This window comes from Parasteatoda tepidariorum, chromosome 9 (assembly GCF_043381705.1).
Source record: "Parasteatoda tepidariorum isolate YZ-2023 chromosome 9, CAS_Ptep_4.0, whole genome shotgun sequence".
Taxonomy (NCBI): Eukaryota; Metazoa; Arthropoda; class Arachnida; order Araneae; family Theridiidae; genus Parasteatoda; species Parasteatoda tepidariorum.
In genome coordinates, this window is record NC_092212.1 from 65,286,778 (window position 1) to 65,308,052 (window position 21,275).

Below are 21,275 nucleotides of genomic sequence, written 5' to 3' on the forward strand. Positions count from 1 at the left end.
TTATGAAATAGAAATTATAAAGTTGTTTTTGTGATAATAATAGAAAAAGAATTTTATAAAACTACAAAGTTTTGTTACAAGGAATTTCAGTTATTGTTCTAAATTTGTGTAAATTTTTTATAACAGTCTTTGAAGAAAAGGTGGCTCAACAAGGCTAGTTTAAGTGTAGAGTACACATATCAAATAATAATATAAAAAAACAATAATGTAAAAAAATAAAATATATCAGCTTGAATAACTTTTGTTCTAATGATCGGATTTTCACGAATTAAGAGTTGATCATAATGGTTCGACGTGACAACCTCAAATATAATAATTAGCACAATATGTAAATTAAAATACAATATTAGTCGTAAGAACGTGCTTTCTCTGTATAAACATACCTTGTTTTCTATGAAATTAGATTTTGACTATCGAAATATGCAGAATAGCCGCAAATCTAGAAATTATGGTCCCAATATTTTGAGCAAGAAAGCTTTCGAAAGTTTAGGTATTTAAAGGTGAATCTAACTTTTTATGTCCTTCGTACTATCTCGGGATTTTTTAAGCGATTCGAATAGTTTCTACTCACAATTTTAAATTCAGTGTATCAAGATACAATTTCTTACAAAACATAATTATTTTATAGCTTTTATTATTTTTCATTTTTAATAAGGTTCAGAAAAATTTTAAGTTGTAATTATTGTATTAATTTAACCGGTTATCTTTAAATGACAAATTAAAATGTGAGTAAAGTTGGTAAAAAAGTACTTGAGAAATAGAATGATAAAAAATACGGATTTTTCGAGTTATTCAGAGGAAGTGTATTTTCGAGTCCATTTTTGTAACTTAATTAAAAGTTAACATTAATTAATTACCATTAATCTATTGCCATATTTGAAGAGCCTTCCTCAAATCATTACGATTTTCACTTATTTTATAAAAATATGATAATTAGCAAAAAAGATATAAGAGTATATCTTTTTAATTTGCGTTATGTACAGATAGGTTGCATCTCTGAAGCATTTCTCGTTATATATTATTTAAAACTGAAAGAAGTATGTCAGAAATTAAATTGCATTAATATAAATAAAAATCTTTCTAGGCAACTTAGAAATCTAAACTGAGACAAATAACTGGAACTATGAATCACTATCATGCTAACAATAAGAAAGATTTTTTTATTAGTGTTTTGAAAAAAAATAACAGTTTTTTCCCCATTTAGTACGGTTGAAAAACATAGTTCTAAATATTTTCATTCTATTTAAGTTATCTTTTCGGACCTGCAGCTTGGTTTCAGCCAGAAAAAATATCGAAATCTTTAAGCGATAAATTTTCTATGAACCATTTCAGGAATAACGATTTGTTGACGTTAGCCTTAAAGCTCCTGTTGAAATTTAAATACTCTAACTACTCGAAAAGACAGCGAAATTTTGATTGAAGATAACTTTTATTTCGTGATAAACAATATGATGTCATAAATTTTGATTGCAGGGGTTAAATTTTGATTGCAGGGCTAAAATCCAATGCAAATAACACTGAATAAAACTGAACGATCAATAAAATGTGGTGAAAGATTGATTTTTATACCTATATAAAAAAACCTCAGTTGTGTAAAGGGTCCTCAAATATTCAACATAATAGGAAAATAAGGTCTTACGTGCTTTGATTATAGAACCCTACAATAAATTGTAAATTATAAAACGTTTGTTTTGCCTTGGATTTAGTTATCTTCTTCCACTGCTTCACTGCAGCTTTAGTGGGCCAAACGTAGACATACATCAGAAGGGGCTGTCGTCGAACTGGATATAGTTATTCTACTATAAGAACTCCCCTCGCGGCAAAGTCTGAGGCCGTCTGTTGCTATGGAAACAAGAATAACATATTTTAGGTAGGGCAGCTCTTCTTCACTCTAAAACTAACACAGAAGACTGAAGAAAAATATTCCCTTTCTTTCGCCGACCGGAGCCAAAACCTGTCCTAAGTAATGACTCAACACTCCTACTTGACACAGTTATACCACGCTACCATAGTGACCGCCATTGGTCCACATGAATGGCTAAGGAAGTTCTGACATTAGACAAACTATAGTACCCCGTAACCCGACGGGTGGGGGTTATCGATACGAAACAAAACAGTGTTACTTATCGGGCTAAAGCATTATTGTTTGTTGGGGTGTGAATCTTTAGTAAACGTGCAATAATCTGGACAAATTTTTTTTATTTATCTTTAATGACCAATAAATAAGAATAGCTCAAAAGCAAGAGAACTTTAGAGAATTGATATAGTAAAGCAAACTTATCTACACAGACGCCGTGAATCATTCAGCAACAGGTCCTTCTTCTTGACTAACAAAGTAGAATTAGACGTTTGACAGCTGAAAAACATTAAAAAAAAAAGGTTAATTTCGCTAAAATTAAGGTACCCGGTCTTACCCTGTTCTACCCTCTGTCCACTATATTTCTCTAGCAATATCTAGCAGCATCGTTGGCTTCGTACGCTTAACCATTTTCGCTCTAAATAGTCACAGTCAGTGTGTGCTAGATTTTCTGCACAATACTATATTTTTTTTAAAGATTTAATTTTAAAAATAGTTTGTCAGTAGAGTAGGGCTAAAAGTTATAGTGATAAGGAGAACTATAGCAACTACATTAGCATTAATTATTAATAGGATTGGTTGACTAAATAGTGCCAACGATAAAGCTTCAGTTCAGCTTAGCCCGTCTCTTCGAATTATTTTAGTGCGAGATGATTAAATTAAATTCCTTTTTTTCAGGAAATAGAACTCTTCAGTTTCATTGGAGGCTATCTTGGACTTTGGCTAGGAATCAGCATATTTTGTATTTGTGACTTCTTTGACTCAATAGTCATATTGTTTCGTTATTTTTTTAAACTTGAGAAGCATTAGCTGCATAATAAAACATGGCTACAGTACTATTCAATGTCTAATCATTACCTTAAATTTTATGTATTTCTAGGAATGACAGAAATAGGTGGTTGTTGACTTCCGGTGAATGTTGACTATCACATAGTCGCTTTGGTAAATGTTTGAAATATATACTAGGTCTAGTTAAGTGCCACTCCCAGGTATTCAAAGGCCTTGTACACATCAATGTTTTTGTAAGGTTCAATGTCGCTGCCCGGTATACATTTGCCCGGTATGCCCTACATCAATGTTTTTTAAGGACAAATGTCACTGCCCAGTATACATCTTACTGGTACTTTGAATACTGATGTTTCTCCTTACCTATCCTCGGCAGATATTAAAATATCGAATAAATATAATAATATCAATGAAAAAATTAATATCAAATTGGATATACCAAATATTTCCGACTTTCACCAAAGCGACTATGTGATTCTTGACATTCACCAGTGAAAATGCCGACCGTCCGGTGTAGGGGGCAGGGAACTGTTCTTGTATCAGAAAGGTTCTGGGTTCGAATCCCGGGCAAGGCATGGATGTTTCTCTCTCTGTGTGTGTTCTATGTCCTTTCTCCTTTGTGGGTGTGAATGTGACCCGTCCTATAAACTGGTTTGTGGCTGAATGAATGGTGTGGCAGAAGTCGAATTCTTGGTCATAGATGGCGCCACTGAAAAAAACAAGAGCAATCGCACGCCCTCCGCCTAAACAGGCATACGACAAAAAAAAACAGTGAAAATAGACTTCTTTTTAATTCTTTAATTCACAATAACATACACACCTGTTATTATCACACAATGACTGTTACGCCCTTGAAAAATAATGTTAATTGAAGAAGGAAATCTGGAATGATTTTTTCGCCAGCAGTTTTTTTTTTTTTTTTTTTTGAAATAACTGCACCATGCATTAACTTCTTACTGAAAATAAAACTGATTTTATTTTTTAAATTTTCTCAGAATTGTTACAAATTTCTATTAAAAAAATTGCCCGAGTGTGTCCGTATGGATGCTAATAACTCGAGAACGAGAGCACTGACTTAGACTGAGTTTTAATTTCTACAGTTCGCAAATGTTTCTGGGTTGGTACGTAACAATCACCACTTAAAAGCGTCGTGTAGTTTGGAACCAATATCGAAATTCCATAATTTCTGTGTTGAAACTGATTGAGCAGATTAACTTTCCAAATCATCTTCTAAATGGCATCTTCGATTGGTGCAATGCTTTTGTTGCAGATTGCTAATACATTTTGGATTATTTTGCAATATTTCAATACCTTGCAGTATTTCAATATCCTGTATATTTGCAATATCTCTGTACGTTGAGTTATTTGCATGCAATATAAAAATGTGTCTATTATAAACACAAACCTGCTCTGCCATAAAAGCACCATTGTTTAAAATTCTTTTTAAAAAAATTGAAGCCGACGAAATCTTGAAAAATAATGAAATCTCAATTGTGCTGTTTAGTTCATTTACGTCGCACTAGAGCTACACAATGGGCTACTGACGACGGTCTGGATTAGATTAGGGAATTTCTTGGTCAAAGGTTTTCTAATATAACATGCTGATGAACCATAATATAGTAAAATATCATCTTAAAACATGAAATGATGGAAGTTTGTTGCTGGTCCATCAAAATCCATTACCACAGGGTGAGAATCGTTGGATGATGTTTACCACTAAATAGTGCTGGGCCATCAAGAAACCAACATATACCATCAAAATATCTTGATGGTCCCATCAAGAATTTTGTCTTGGGTAAATAACTTTATAAAAAGTGACGAGTACAGCTATAAAAATTTTTATATCAAATTATTTTGCAAAAAAAAAAAAGATTTTTTGATGTATATACAAGGGGTGATCAAATGAAAAGGTACGAAACGACGGAAAAACGTAACAGTTAAATATTTTCCTATTCCGATATGGGAGAACTTAGCGAGACATCTCGGGATGCGATTGGAGTCTCTGAATGGGATCGGAGCATGCGCGGGTGCCCACATGCGCAGGAGAGAGCAGAGGTTCTTATCAGAAGCGTCGTCCAAGTCATGAGGCTGTCCGTATGAGGACAGGATGGCGTTCGCGCTGCAAAATTCGGCGATTGAGGAGCAGTGAGGTGTTATCCGATTTCTTCGAGCACAGAAAAACCATTAACTCCGATGTGTACTGCGAGACACTCTGACGCCTACGCAGGTCCATCGAGAACAAAAGACTGGGGCTGCTCACGAAGGGTGTGAATCTGCTCCATGATAACGCGAGTCCATACGTCTCCAGAGTCACGTGCATGGTACTGGCCACGCTCAAGTGGGAGACGTTGGACCATCCGCCCTACAGTCCGGACATGTCGCCCTGCGATTTCCACGTGTTTGGTCCACTGAAGAAACACCTGAAAGGGAAGCTCTTCAACTCGGACGATATACTAAGGACGCTGTGAAGGACTGGGTCTCGTCACGGCCACAGGAATTCTGGGAACACGAAATCCTGCGTATTGTTCCTTAGTGGGCTCATTGTGCTCAGGTCTATGGTGTATATTTGGAATAAAGTCTACATTTGTACCCACCGTGTCGCTTCGTACCTTTTCATTTGATCACCCCTTGTATATGTATTCACTGAGAAAAAAAATTATGGTCAAAATTACCAGAGAAAGTTACAATTTTTCTCGTTTCTAGCTGAATGGGAACAGTAAAATTTTTATCGAAGAGCTTTGGTAATAATTTTGCTAAAATTGATACTAAAATTTGGTTTTGTAAAATGCGGTAAAGTTTGGTTTATGTGGAAAATTTTGGTAATTTTATCATAATGCATTCGCACTTTGTTATCTCTTACTGATAGCCAATAATTTTGGACCAGTTTATGATGTATTTCATTCCTCTACGTTAAATTATTCACATGCAATATTGAAAAAAAATGTATCTCTCATTATTGCGAAGTGTGTTGCTATCAAAACTGTTTCGTAACAAATTGTCCTTTTTTTTAAAATTTAACAGATGAAAGAGGCACGCAAAATTATGGGAGAAAATCCAATAATAACTTAAAGCTTACTAAGATTATAGTTTATGTACTAAGTAAATATGTGGGATATGGAAACAAAGGCGTAGACAAACATAAGTTACAAAAACACTTTTTTTAAAAATTTACAATGTTTTCATATGTTGTTCTCAACATAAAATGATTTCTGGATAAAAAAAAATTCTCATCGATACTTATTTCTGTAAAATTTTAAAAAACTAGTGGGCTGCACTCCCTGCTCGCTAACGCTCGCCAATCCCCGAAAATTGCTACGCAATATTATATGGTTTGCTTCGCAAACCAAGCTCGCTTCGCTCGCTACTAACTTAGATACATTGCAAATGCACAAAATTCTAAGAATTCAAAACAATCATTCAAATCCATATAACAACTTTTTTTAAAAAAAACAACAACATCTTTTTAGTAAATACTAAGTCATTAAAATAAATTTAAATTCAAATAAATGACATGTAATTCGTTAAACCTATTAGAAATGTGCTATAGTATAAAATCTTAAGATAAAATTTCTAAAACTGATATCTCTTTAAAAAGGTTAAAATTTTAGCTATAATTAAGTCTATTAAAAATTGAAATAAGTGAATTGCAATGAAAAAACCTGCATAAACAAAACATTGTGTTTTTAAAAAATAATAACCATGAACAAATCCCAACTTTGTTGAAAACATAAGTATAAGTCTTAGAAGTTTCACATACAAAAGAAAAACTTGCAGAAGCTAAACATTAATTTGCAATAAATACTAAACGCGAACAAATACTGAGAAAGATTAAGGGCTTTGTAATAACAAAAAATAATTACTATTAAAGATTAAGAACTTCCTTAAACACACAATTATAAATTTCTGGACTTGGAGCTATCACTGTTAGGCTGTCAAATGATCTAACCCTAGAGATGCCAACATAAAGTTGTCCATGAATAAAATCTGGTTTAGTCTACATAAATTCGTGAAAAAAAGCGCTTTCGACAAAATACTAAAATAGAGATCTATCGACAAAGACTACTCACTTCTGCCTAGCTTAATAGTATGAAATTGCAGCAGCTGAATTGAACAACCTGCTGATGCTCTCTCTGGTTATTTCAGTTTCCGTTTTTAACAGCGCTATATGTTGAGCCACCTCAGTAAGATTTGGCATGTGACATTTTAAGCGACAATCATTGGTCGATTTTCTAGCGTTGCCATTCGGGGAGTTGTTATGAGGCTTTTTTTGTCGCCGTGTAAGAGAAATATATATATAGATGCCCCAAAAGATCTAAAATCTTAATATACAAACATGTATGAGTTAAAAATTTAAAACAAGTGTTACTTGTATAACAAAACTTTTCATGCTTCTATATTTCTTGATTTTTGAATACATGATTTTAAATCCCGAAATGATTGAAATTCAACTGACTTAGAAGCTATTTATCCCCACTATCATGCCAGTAGTTTATCAGCAATAAAACATCTAGAGAAAGGAAGATCTATCTAAGCTCTTCCTTTTTTTAGAAAGGTTTAGTTATAAAGCATTTAACTTATAACTGTGTAAAAGTTCTTGAAACGAATTGAAGGAAAGTAAGGGTGATTCTCACGAAATATGACAATTTACAGTCTCTTGCTCTAAGATCTAATACTATACAACTAAAAGAACTTTTTTTTTAAATTTTAATAAATAGCATTACTGTTAGCATTTTAAAATGACCTTGTACTATCATCCACTGTTTTGTATATTTATAAAATTTAATTGAACTTCAAAATGTCGTGTTTCTGGTATGTCACAAACAATATTTCCAATAATAACTAGCCTCAAAAGTTCGCATAAAATTTTCAATATCTAATTTTTTTTCATCTCAACCATTGTAAGCATTTCTAAAATATACGCAGAGGGTATTATTTACAAAAACTCCGTTTAAAATAATTTTTTCTGTCAAGAATTTGTTTGTCACATGAAAATCTGTCATTTTCCTGGCTACTTTTATTTATTGATTTATAACCAAAATAGATAGCTCCAGCATTTAATATCATATGCTAATAGATTGATTAGATACCACCCGATCTGAACATCTTGTTGCATGAATAAAGAACCAACTTTCTGGTTCAAAATCCATTTCAAAAATTTTTTTAAGGTGAGTAGGTTTATATGTTGTCATTTTCCTGGCTTCTTGAAATCATTAAAAGCATAAACTACATAGATTTATCTGAGCTATTTCAAGAAATTCTGTTGTTTTCTGCGGAATATAAAAGTCTTAGGCCAAAATATTAAATTAAAGTAAAGTTATATGCTATAAAATGGAAAATTTGTCATTATCCTGCCAGTCATTTTCCTGGCTTATGAATGCCAGGACATTGAAGTGTTACCAGAAATTTTTTTAAACAGTATTCTGTAAAGAGGGAAAGCAAATATTTACCTAATACCAAGTTTATGTATGATTGTAATATGCTTGAATGTAATCAAAGTTATTTATTTATTTAATGATTGATTATTATACACAATTTTATTCTGTACATATCAGCAACAAAAATATTTATGATTCTTTCTACAGTGGATAAAAAGAATTAATTTAACCCAATTTATGGATCATCTAATATAACGGTTTAAGTTGAGTTGCTTACTATTAGCTTAAAGTGACTGTTTTTTAAACTACTAAGCTAACATGTCATTTTCCAGGCATTCAAGATTTGGTGAATTTCCATTTTTTTTTCTTGGGCAAATGCCAATAAACTACACTGCTGTCTTTAAGATATTATTAATGTAACCAAATAAGTATGCAGAAAAAGAATTTAGATTATTTTGAAGACTTTAAATTTAAAGAAATTTTTCGGTCCGAATTGTCATGTTTCCAAAGTGTTTCCATGTGTTGTCACCCGTATATGCTTGGAATGAATATTTTTGTGAAAAAAATAGTTAGGAATTCGTTAGTTTGTTGAATGAAAATCTATAAGCATCAATATCTACTATCATCAATATCTAATAGATATCACTAACTGAAAGTAAGATCCAATCTTTTTTTTCTGCAGTTTTGAGTACTCGAGCATGCGCCGTCAATCCATGTAAGAAAAGCAAGGTATATTTTTACTTGATGTGCTGTCAAGTTGCAATTATAGCATTGGCAGAACTTATAAGTAATTATTGGCTTGCAATCGAAACAGTCTTACATTAGCCCCTACACCCTACGCAGGTGTTTCTCTCCTGCTAATACGAGAGGGGTCACAACCGTTGGCGACAGGATGAATTTTACATAGAATCTTAATTTCTATCCTCTTCTAATATATCAAGCCTAATTCGAATCAATTTAATATTGTCAGCATAATGAAAGGACAATCAATAGAGGCAACTACTTTCTCCAAAAAAAGTGTAATTGAACATTTATCGCCATTTAAATCAACTCAACTTATTTGCTTTCACAAACTAATGAAAACGAACAAAACACAACAAATATATTCATGTTTCATAACTTAATAATTTTCTTTTCCTTTTTATAATTATTTTTTTTCAATATGAAAAAGAAATAAACGTAACGAAAGCATAACAAACTATTCGTTCCTTAAACAGAGAAAAAGGGAAACAGGATAAAAACCACAATAGAAAAAATATTTAGCAATGCATGTACAAAGAACGATACTGTTTCCGTAAAAACAAACTTGAAAATGAATGTGTGTATTGTAATGAATTGTTAAAAATGAACTGAATTAAAAAATATTTCTTTATCTGTAAAAGAAACTTTCAATATCAAAATAAATTATAATGCAATATATTTTAATCAAAAAGATATCACAATTGTGACATTGTTCCTTTTTCAGATTTTTATTTATAATCTGAAGTTCAAAACAGAGAATAGGGAAATAGAACTCTGCATCAAACGAATGTTCTATTGTTTTTAACATAACCCACCCCTCTTCAATCATTCCATAACGTATTTTGATCACGTTTTATTGTTTAAACAGCTAATTTTTACATATTTAAAGCTGATTCAGCGGACTTGAGTTTTGATAGCTGAGTATAGATATTAAAATAAGGCAGCAAATAATGATTGTTCTTAAGATGCTAATGAAATTAATATTAACTGCTGTTCTTTTGACTACAGTAAATGGTTTTAAAATGCCTTCAAGTTCAAGCAACGTAGGTACGGGAGAACACTTTCAACCTTGTCAAAAATGGATTAAATGTAAAGCAGAGGGTGAGAATAATTTTGTGTTTAAATCTTATACTCAATTATTAATGCACTTTTGACTGTAACTGTATTTGATTCACAACTGTAATTATTGCAGCTTTTCAGTATAAGGTATATTAAGAAAATAATTAATATTTTCCTAACTCAATTATTAAAACGCAGTACTATTACATTCGTGGACACATTTCTGTTCCTCTATTGTCATGTCTTCTCAGGCTAGTGGACACAAATTGGACGTAAACACCAAAATGCTTTATTATTGGTTCACCAACCGCTTCATCATCTTGGTCTTCCTAGGTGAAACGTCTTGTTTTTCCCAGAAGGATCGATTGTTTTAAGAAGTCACAGTTTAGGGTCAGGAGTTTATGACTTCAAGTCTAATATTAATAATTTAATGGTTATTATCATTTAAGTTCTATATAAACTCGTGCAGCTATGATATACTATAAACATCCTACATTATGTGAAAAATTTATGTTGGTCCTCGTTTGCAAACGCCAGTTACAACTGTGTAAAGCTGGTTTTTTGCAGTTTCTATTCGACTGAGTAATATATATATATATANTAGTTATATATATATATATATATATATTCAATGAGGTGAATCGGGTTCGAATCCCAGCAATGGCAGGTCGTTACGAATTCCGGACCCGACTCGCAAAGACCATTACCCTTGCCAAGCTACCTTGCAATCTGGCTAACCGTGGGAGGTTTTTGTTGTTTTTCCTCCTTTCTTTGTTGTTTTCGTTGTTTTTTGATGGAACTGTGGTGAAATCATCGTGCTTGATTCGAGAAGTTCATGCTTTGGCGAACCTGAAAATTTCGACATACGCTCGAAGTATTTTTCGTAATCTCTTTGAACTGAACTGAAGTTCAGGAATATAAAATGTGATCATCGTAAAACTTCGTTACCATCGAAACCATCGTGATACTTTGTTCTTTTCCTTACTTTACTTCATCTTTTCTCTTTTCGCAATCTGCTTTACGTTTTTCTTCAGTCATTACTTGCTCGATTATTCTTGTATGTTTTTAATTTTGTTGTTAAGTTTTTATTAAAAGTTATGTTTAATTTAGCATTTCTCCTTTTGTTTATCTTTGGCGGCAGACTTAACTAAACATGCAGACTCATAATAGACGCTACCGATTTCTCGCCAAAAATAAGTAAAAGGAGAAATGCTAAATTTACCACAGAACTAACCAATAGTTTCATGTTATGGAAATGCTGGTTAGTTCCATCAAAAAGTCCTCCAAGAAGACAAATTTATCTGAAAACTTGGTCCAGGAGTTCCCCTGTCTTCTGGATTGGGTTTAAAATTACAAATCTACCGAGTTGAACATTAGCAGTCATAAATCCAAAATAGGTTCCGATGTTTAAGGATGGTTATAAAATAAAAATAAAAACTTTATTCTATCAACTTCTAAAAAAAACCTTTTTTTTATGTTTAACTCTTATGTTTGCTTAAATTAATCAGTTTAAAATTTATTAGTTAATTAGTGTTTCACTTTTTAATGATAGAGAGTAATATTATGCTCAAAATATATGCTATGTTTGATTAAGCACATCAACATGTATGGGGATGCTAGTTTTGAAAAGTAAAAAAAATAGTGCGTGGAGTCCCTCCGCGAGGAAGAAGTTAAACCTCGCAACCTGCGACGTTAATTGTAGAAGAAGCAGCAGTCGTAGAAGGATCACTAGTTCTATTCAACGACTCTTTTTCCTGCTCCGCTCGCTTCCGTGCTCTGTAATCACGGTAATATTGAGTTTTCACTCATTTTTTACAATTGTTATCCACTAAACTTGAAAATAAAAAATACTACCCTATTAAATTATATGTGTATCAAAACAAACTAAAAAATATTTGTAGAAAAACAATACTTTTATGACTTTTATTATTTTTATGCTGGTGAGAGCCAAAACAATATGGAAATGAATCAGGGAAAATTAAATCCTACCACGTGATTTCCCGGCCAATAAAAATTTAGCGTTAAACGTTTAACGTAACCTTGTTGGAAGTCGCATAAGAAGTATAACTTCAATAAGTAAAAATATAAACGAGTTAAACAGTAAGCTACAAATAATCTAGTACGAAAAAAATAACTATTTTTGAATTACTTTATGGAGAAAATTTCAAAGAAATATGAACTTTCATTAAAAAAATTTAAGCAACATAATTTAGTGATTTAGTAAAGAATAATTTAGTAAAGAAAATATTTATTATTAAACGTTATTGCTTATTTTGAAAAAACAATCGCATTTCAAGTGAAGTGTCTTTTAGTATGTCTCACGAGCTTTTCGGAACATGCTGTGCAATATTAAATTAAAGCACTATAAAGTTATATCATATTTGATATAAAACTTTTTCTTCCCTTTTATATCAGTACAAAACTGTAATGCTTTCCGTGTCATTATTAGTGCTTATATTTGCTTTAAATGCTTCATTATCTTATAAATAGGTCACAGCTTTCATTTGTTTCCGGCATATTATTGTCAAGTATATCTTAATGCACTTTCGCTCCCACATTTAAATGCCGTTTTTAAAAATAAAGTACTTTCTTAAAAGCGAACGAAAACTAAGTATAACTCGTTCATCTTCAGTTCAGATTTCTTTAATGCACACAAATAAATAAAAGTTTGAGTAACAGTTACCACAGGAGAGACTATCAGTACATTCAATAAAAAGTGAAAGAAAACATTTAAAAAAAAAACTTTTTTTTTAAAAAATAAAAAACTTTAAAAGTTAAATGCTTCTCAAATATAAGGAATTGACCGTTGATTCACTGTAAGTTTGCATTTCTTTGATATAAATAAAAAAAGTCGAAATCTTGGTAACAGTTATCATAAATACTTGACAACCAGTACTTGTACTGAAAAATGGAAAAATTGCTATGGATTTAAAGTTAGAGGAGAGGTATGACACGCTAGTAGAATGAGTCCGGATAACTCGATTTGTTAGAAATTAGTTATATTCTCTTGCGGCAAACTCTAAATTGCATTTTACCAGACAAGAAAAAGAACTACTATATCGGCGTGACATTATTGCTAAATTTATGGCATCTGTATAGATAAGTTCGTTTCGCTATGCTAAATCTCTAATGCTCTACTGTATTTATTGATTTTTACTACACTTAGAAAAATTAATTTTAGTTCAGATTATTTTACATTTACTAAAGATTTATACCCGATTAAGCAATTAGGATTTAGTCCATTAGTCATTCTGTTTCATTTTAATAACCTCTGCCATAAGCGTAAGATCGGTCGCTTCCTTAGTCTTACCTCCCCCCTTGATGTGTGTCTTCGTTTGACTCGCAAAAGATTCCGGTCAGCGGAAGAAAATAACTACATAACATTAAATTACATGCATAATATTTTTAAATTGCACTAAAAATAAAAATGTATGCTACATTTTCACTGAAATTCTAGTTTACCTAAATTTCTCCAAGAGTTATATCTAGAAGTTAATTCTCATGCACCACCCTCAACCCCACTAGAAGTGTAAGATGGGGTAAGAGAGATTCTGCTTTTTCTTGGGGAAAAAAGTCATTCATAAAAACAGTAGTACATATATGACTTTTTAAGAATGATAAATTGTACACAACTAAACAATGGATACCTTAATTAAATCTGATATATTTTTAGGTCGAGCAGTTTAGCTCCAGCAAGACTTCGAATCTCATTTTCCCGGTTTAATCCCACTTTCTCCTGCATACATTATGTTTTCATATGTATAAGAGGAGTTTCGCAAAAACAAATTGCGGCTCATCCACTAATTTCGTTTAATCATGAATTAAACTTTTGATGTAGTTGGATATTTTTTATTATAATCATAGGAAATGAAAAATTATTAATAATCATTTAATTAGATTAAAAAAGGATAAATACTTTTTGTTTGAAACATTTCGGATAAAACAAAACTTGGGATAAAAAACTAAAGATTTTTCTAACATTTACATTAATGTTATTTTTACTCTTTTTTCCCAAACAGAAAGAAAGTAATATTGCTGAATTTAAAAACTACGGTCTACAGTTACAGTATGCGGACTTTTTTAAATTTAATCGTGTCCACTTAAATAAGTGTGATATATAAGTGTGAAAATAAAAGTGATATTCTGATTACTCACCAACCATCCTCGAAAGAGCTTTTTTTCTGATTCTAGCTAAATTCTGATCGTTCTATTTGTACTTCAACTGTGATCGTTCTGATTCCAGTGAAATCTCCTCGGTTATAAATTTTTAAAAAAAATTTTAATTTAGCAAATGTAGTTCTGTAACAGCCAAAAGTTTATTTAAGTCACCTGAACTTCAGCGAAACTTTAGTTATCACCTTAATTTGTTGCTAATAAGCCTAACCTAAGGAACAAACTCTTATTTAAATATCAATTTTAGATACGAATATCTTAATTTTTTGTAAGCCTTTTTTTACTATATATGATATTGAATATCAGAAAGTGATTTACCTTTAAGAACGACATTTTTTTAATTAACTGAAAACAATTTGATTGCAGATAAAGCCGCACTTGATGAGTTTGTTGGATGCATAAATATGATACCAGATGAGGTAAGATTATTTTTGTTAAAAAGTTATTTTATCTAATTCTCTGAATTTGTTTTTATACTCAAACAACTTTATCTCTTGAATCTTAATATTTTGAGGATACCTTGGTAAATTCGACCTTGTTGACGCTTTTAAAAAATTGTAACTCATATCAATGCAAACATTATATTTTACAACAACGCAATTTTATTTCATAGCTCATACTCAGGTTATCTCCGCTACCAGATTGCAACAAAAATGCAACAGTCTCAGTGACCCACTTGAGACGAGGATATGACACAGTTTCGTCTCGTGCAAGGATCCTATTTAGACAAGAATCTGTCACATGGTGATCCTGTTGAAACTTGAATATGTCACAATTTTTTCACTGATATCCTGTTGAGACGTGAATATGTCCTGCTTTCGTCTCAGGATGAAATACTTGCGACAATTAAAGGTCTCATTGTGATCTCATGTTGACATCTAGGTGACGTTTAAATGTGACAACAACAAAAAAGGACTAAGTAACTTTTTTTAAACTTCAAGCCAAGTGATTTAGGCAGCCTTGAATTTCGGACGCCTGACTTCCGCTTAGGCAAGAACTACTTAAACGTTGCAATGTATATAGTTTTTTATTCTCACCTTTTTCTCTCTCTTTTATTTTTATGTCCCAATGGGAACTGCAGTAAAGGGTTTTTATAAAATTTATTTTATTTATTTCTATATTTTACTGCCAGCATTTTTTTTATAACGCATGGCGAGTTAGCCCAAACGAGGGGAAGCAACCCCAGTAGCCCCCATTTAATTCGAACCTGCCTCAGCCATAATATTTTTAAATGAGACAAATTTTATCAAGATTGTTGCAATGAAATTCGCTGATCTAAGGATATTCGGCTATACAATATAATCTACATAATATATCTGCTAATAAAAGCATATCACAAAAATTATTAGCATATTCATCTATTTTAAACACAGAGGAAAATTACATTCAAATTCTTTCTTCAAACTAAAAGTAATCTTAAAAATAATGAAATAAATTTCTTTAACTATTTTTCTTCAATTTGAACAAGGGCTATATTCACATTTAATAGCTCTATACTTGAGACTGTGAATGTTAGAAAAAAGAGAAATTGTACGGGAAAAAAAGTTTTTCTTTTTCATAGTCATATAGAGAGGTAATCGGAACTATTTAAACGGGTCACATCAGTGAGCCTCTGTTGTTGCGACCATTTATGACTTTATTTGATTCACATAGTTAATTTTCAGACTTTTGCAGAAAAAGTGCTTACATGAATTTCAACTGGCTGGTCTAACTTTAGTGATACGAGTAGCGTGACATCAATGAAATAAATTCGCTGAAAACTGATTATAAGAACAGAGTGAGAAAAGTCGAAAGAAATTAACTATAATTATACAAGTCGTGAAATGCTTTCCATAAAACTTTCAGGGGTCAAAATTATAACATAGTTGCAAAAATGTTTTTCAGTTACTTTAGTCCCAGTAAAGTATGCTTGTGACTTCCAACTGGCAAAAGTCACAATAAGTAGTCAATGAGACTTTCATATGTTATCTCATGATAAGGCGACATCATAGTCACATTATGTTCTCTTTGGAGTAATTTCGAACTGCCACATTTGTGACAATGATTGCTTTAAACATTTACGACTACTCCGCGCCTGCTACGAATATTCCGTGCCTGTGACAGGTCGGAGCAATCGCTGTGTAAAAAGTAATTCAGAAAAAAGTATGACATCGGAAAACTGTAGAGTATACAGTGCTCGTGGAAAAGAAAGGTAAAAAAACTACCCTGAGTAAATTTTGATCTTATGATCAGATCGTCGCGTATCAGAAATCGTTCTAAATGACTTGAGGGAGTGACCTCAAATATGCTAATTAATTAGCGGAGACAATATTTTAAGTTACGAAAACAGACACATAAATGTCTTTTTTCCGAATCATCATTGGGTTTTTTTTTCTTCATGGATTCAAACTCCTGATCTTATAAATATAGGAGCTAGCAGCAATCTGGGAAATGTGGCTACAATAGTTTGTTCAAGAGCGCTGTCTGAAGTTTTGACCGCTTATATTTATCTAACAAAGGGAAGGGTGACGCTTTGGGCTATGCAAACTAATGCAAAAAACACCTGGAAGCACAAATAAAAATACATAAATTGACCTATAATAGTTTCAGTTTTATAAAGAAGAAAGTTCATCAGAAAGTTCAAACACTGGGAAAGACATTACACAATGAGAAAGATCCTTGTTAATGAAAACTATTCCTTGTAAATTTATGCACTTTCATTTATATTTTATTCACGTTTTTTTTATTCTTATACTTTATTTATTCTTATACTTTCGCCTTATGCTTTTTATTTAATTTATTCTTATACTTTCGTATATCTCCTTAATTTTATATAATAATCAAAAATTGCTACGAGCAATAATAAAATTCGGTTATTCAAAGATAATTCTATGCAAAATAAAATTTTTAATAAATGTTTTTTTTATTATTTTATTTAATAATGCTCGAAAATTTTTTAATTGTAAGGTATGCAAATGTTTAGTTGAAAAAAGTAGTTTTATGCTCTGAAATGGGAAATTTGAGCGAAACCATTTGACTAGTTTCTGAGAAATCAAATTTTAAAATTGGACTTCAAATTTTAGATTTTGACGTAAGGGATTAATTACATTCTTTAAAATGATTTAAACATTTTCATAAATTCAAATTTGTGTCAACGATTATTATATAAAATAAAAAATATAAATATTAAAAAATATTTTTTGAATGGAAAGAAATGAATTCCATAATTGTGATCAAATTTTTTTTATTCGCTTAAATCTTTCTCGAAATATGTGGAAATATACAAATATTAAAATTAATATTGAGGTGTCAAAACTTTGGCCATTTTTCCAACTAAATGATATTCACCTCATTTCCCAGTTTGTGATACCCCATGTTTTGAGGATCAAGATTCCGTTTTCGTGTCTGATTTCGTAACTAATAATATCGTCTGTTCTAACCAATCAAAACTTTTTCAGGCCACCCCCTCGAACTATTCAGATTAATCTGTCGTAGATGAAGATCTGATAATTAGGTCAAAATTTATTCAGGGTGATTTATTTATTTTTTGCGCAATATGCAGAATTAAAAAATGTAAAAAATGGAATTATTTGAGATTAAATGATGCAATTTTATATACTATATTGTTTTGAAGTGTTGCAATCTGAAAAATTAGGTTACCATATTTTAGTAAAGACAATGGTTAAAATTCTTTGATATTTTGATCTCTAAAACATTTGAGTTAATAAATATTTTCGAACGTTGTAATATGTCTTTTATATAAAGATAAAATTTGTCAAAGAAACTCTGAATTGCAAGGCATATAAATTTTTCAAAATTTGGCAATTTCAATAGATATATTTCAAAATTAGAACTAAATTTGTGATTTGTTCAGAAATATATATAAATCTAAAAGGGCAATTTTTTTTAAAATTTATAACTCAAAACCTACGTGACCAATTTTGTTGAATATTTAACCAAAACTTTGCTTTTTGTGATTTAAAATTAAAGTAGAATTAAAATTTGTAAATATGACTGTTATAATTTTTTTCGCTACTCTTATGAAAAATAACAAGACAATAAAAAAGTAATAAAGTTCCTTTTAAGGCAAAAACAGTATAAGTTACCTCATTTGGAGAAAGATTCTTATAATTGTGAGCAAATATGTTTTGATTCACTTAAGTTCAAGAGACAAGGAGAATTATGTAAAATATTAAATTAACCGATAGTGTTCACAACATTTATATGCACTTTACAAACCAAACTAATAGGGCCATATATTCAGATCTAAATACATTGATAAAGAAAATAAAGTTTATTAATAAAAAGAAAATTTTTGCCCAATTTCGCAATTTAATTACCAATAGAACAATCTTATTATAATCTATCTCAAATTTACTATAGGTTTATAAAATGGAAAAATCTGCTAGCATGTAAATTATAAAGGGTGCTTATATTGTTTCTTCCGGTTCAGTGTACTATTAATTGATAATTTAGAGCTTAACCATATTTTTATTTTAAAGAAAATGAAGAAGTTTATAAAAGTACTGTCAAATTATGCCAAAAAAGAAGAATGGTCAGACGCAGAAGCAGCATACAAGGATTACTGTACCTGGGATAATGAACAACAGGTATGGAGAAATAGTGTCATAATTACAACAATTCATGAATTTTATTATAACCAAATCACCTACACTGTAAAAAATACCAGATAAAATTATAGTAAGAAGAACCGGTGGTGGCATTATTCGCAAAATCCATTTTCGCCTTTAAGTATTATGCTGTAATATGTATTTAATTAGCGTGATTTAGCTATTTTATTGAAAGTATCACATTGAAAATTACTGTATTTCAGACTTTTAATCCGTAACATATTCTGGTAATAATCTGTGTATATATATATAAATAAATAAATATATTCTCTTTCTCTGCACTTCTTTTGAAGTCAAAAGAAAGAGTGATTGTACAGTATTATTTATAAAATCTTGTATAGTTTTGTGTAGATTTGTTTAATAAGAAATGAGACTCTCTACTGTAGATTGTGCTGTTGCTGTGTTTTACTGTATCTACAGACTTCTATGAATAGAGCTATGCCTGATTTTTTGAAAGTTTATGTTATGTTATGTTTCTTCTTAAAGCATGATGATGGTAAAATATATCACCTTGCTTTACACACTGATGATATCACTTTTAAATTGTTGATATTTTGCACTTTCATAATTAAAAGAGAGAAAAGTTCACGCAACTTTCAAAATGTATCTCCATTTCCCAGCAAACTCTAAGTATAATTTTATTTGTGGATTTTTTNTGTGCCTTTTTACCTCAAATCTGTGTTGGTATAAAACGTAAGAACGCATGGTTTTGCGTGTCCTTTTCATCTTGATGTGATCCCGATAAGCTGTTGCGGAATTGTCCGGAGTCTTGTCCACTCCCCCTCCTTTGCAGGAGTGGGGACGTGAACTGTTAGCAATACCAGCCTACATTTAAATAAACCTGTTTTGAACGTTTGATGGCTTAAGACTGCAATTATTTTAAGCTAAATACAACACTGATAAGTTATTACAAGTCGGCAGCATAGTTGCTTGCTGAGGAAACCTTTGGAGGAAGTTTAAGATTTTCTATCTCTGGAACTAAGCGTAACGGAGGCTGACTGCTTCGTGGAAATTTTCCATCACCCCCGGAGGTTAAAAAAATCGAAGGTGAAAAAAACGTTAAAGGAAGGAAGGGCGATTTTCCACCCGTACTACTAGTACCTCGTCGCGCCTGAAATGCTGATGTAGATGGAAGGAAGGACGATGGCTGGAGATTGTCCCCTGAAACCAGTGAAAGTATCCCATCCGATGACCCTACTATTCCATAGTGCCTCTAAGTTGGAAGAAACATCATCCATGGTAGTGATTCGATACCGAATGATCCTACAATTCTTACTACTCAAGTTGTGAAATAAAAAGTGAATGTGCGCGAATCTTAATCATGAATATTCATGAATTGTTACGATTTAAGTGCGCAAATGAAAAAAGAAAAAGAAAAAATGATATTTTTTTCTCTCTTCAACGAAATAGAGGAAGGTCAAAAGAAAAGTGTGACAAATGGAAAGGATTTACTGTAGATATTTTTTTTCTCCCTCATTTTTGTTTCTTTCTCAATGTTATGATTAAATATTTTAGTAATATTAGATATGAGTAGTAATCTAAATATTTTATTTTGAATAATGTAATAGTATATTATTAATGATTAGATTGCATTTCTAGTGTTTATATTGTTTTTTTTTAAAATTATGATATAATATTGTTCTTTAGTGCATTTAAAATGGTTTTATTTTTGGAAAAAAAAATATGGTTCAAACGTCAATTAAACTAGTGACGGCAAACTAAATCAAGTTTTTAAACTTTTGTTTCCAAATGATTTTTTAGATTTAACCACATTTAAAAATTAAATTGTTCAGAACTTTCTTTTGAACCTAACGATGAAGAATTTTCAAACAAACTTAAAGAAATTTGTACTTCTTTTACTTTTTCAGACTTGGTCAAAACTAAATATTCCTATTTAAAAAATGTGAAAATTTATATGTGGGTAACATATAAATTTTACTGTTAACTGTCCGTTTGTTTGGGTAAAACAAACGGACAGTTAACACTTAGCAAAATTTGTGAGTTTCCCTAATTACGATAGGCGAAATTGTTTAATCAGTTAAGTTTTTTATACTTGATGCCGATTTACCATATGCTTTAGTAGGGTTGTAGACTTGCAGGGATTTTTGTTTGTTTATTGATTGTGTCGGGCCAGTTGTTATTCTATTTGGTAAGTGACTGATCATCTCTGCTAATTCTAAAAGTGACAACTTATCTTTGCTCATTAAACAGCAGAATTCTCAAAATGTTATGGTTAAAAATGGTGAAAAAGATGTTTAAAAAAAAGTAAACATCGAAAAAAGAAAAGAATGATGTTTCAAAAAAATAAGCATCGAAAAAATGAATGTTAAGGATGTTTCAGTAAAAGTAAACATCAAAAAATAGAAAGAAAGAATGTCCAAAAAGTTCAAATGATTCGAAGATAGATCTAGGTAATGGATGCGTTCATTATCAGGTTAATATCGACGAAAAAAT

The 21,275-nt window shown here is 31.1% G+C and overlaps 2 protein-coding genes across 2 annotated transcripts in view; one reads left to right on the plus strand and one right to left on the minus strand.

The window, feature by feature from the left end:
• The window catches only part of LOC122272038 (uncharacterized), a 201,163-nt gene that overhangs the window by 28,929 nt on the left and 150,959 nt on the right, over nucleotides 1–21,275 (minus strand). The gene's annotated exons all lie outside the window — the stretch shown is intronic.
• Nucleotides 9,854–21,275, plus strand: part of LOC107440576 (uncharacterized) — a 15,005-nt gene continuing 3,583 nt past the window's right edge. The window contains exons 1-3 of the mRNA XM_071185382.1: nucleotides 9,854–10,080; nucleotides 14,578–14,630; nucleotides 18,693–18,800. Coding sequence (XP_071041483.1) covers nucleotides 9,930–10,080; nucleotides 14,578–14,630; nucleotides 18,693–18,800 — 312 coding nt within the window. The 5' untranslated portion in view covers nucleotides 9,854–9,929. The remainder of the gene's footprint in view (nucleotides 10,081–14,577; nucleotides 14,631–18,692; nucleotides 18,801–21,275) is intronic.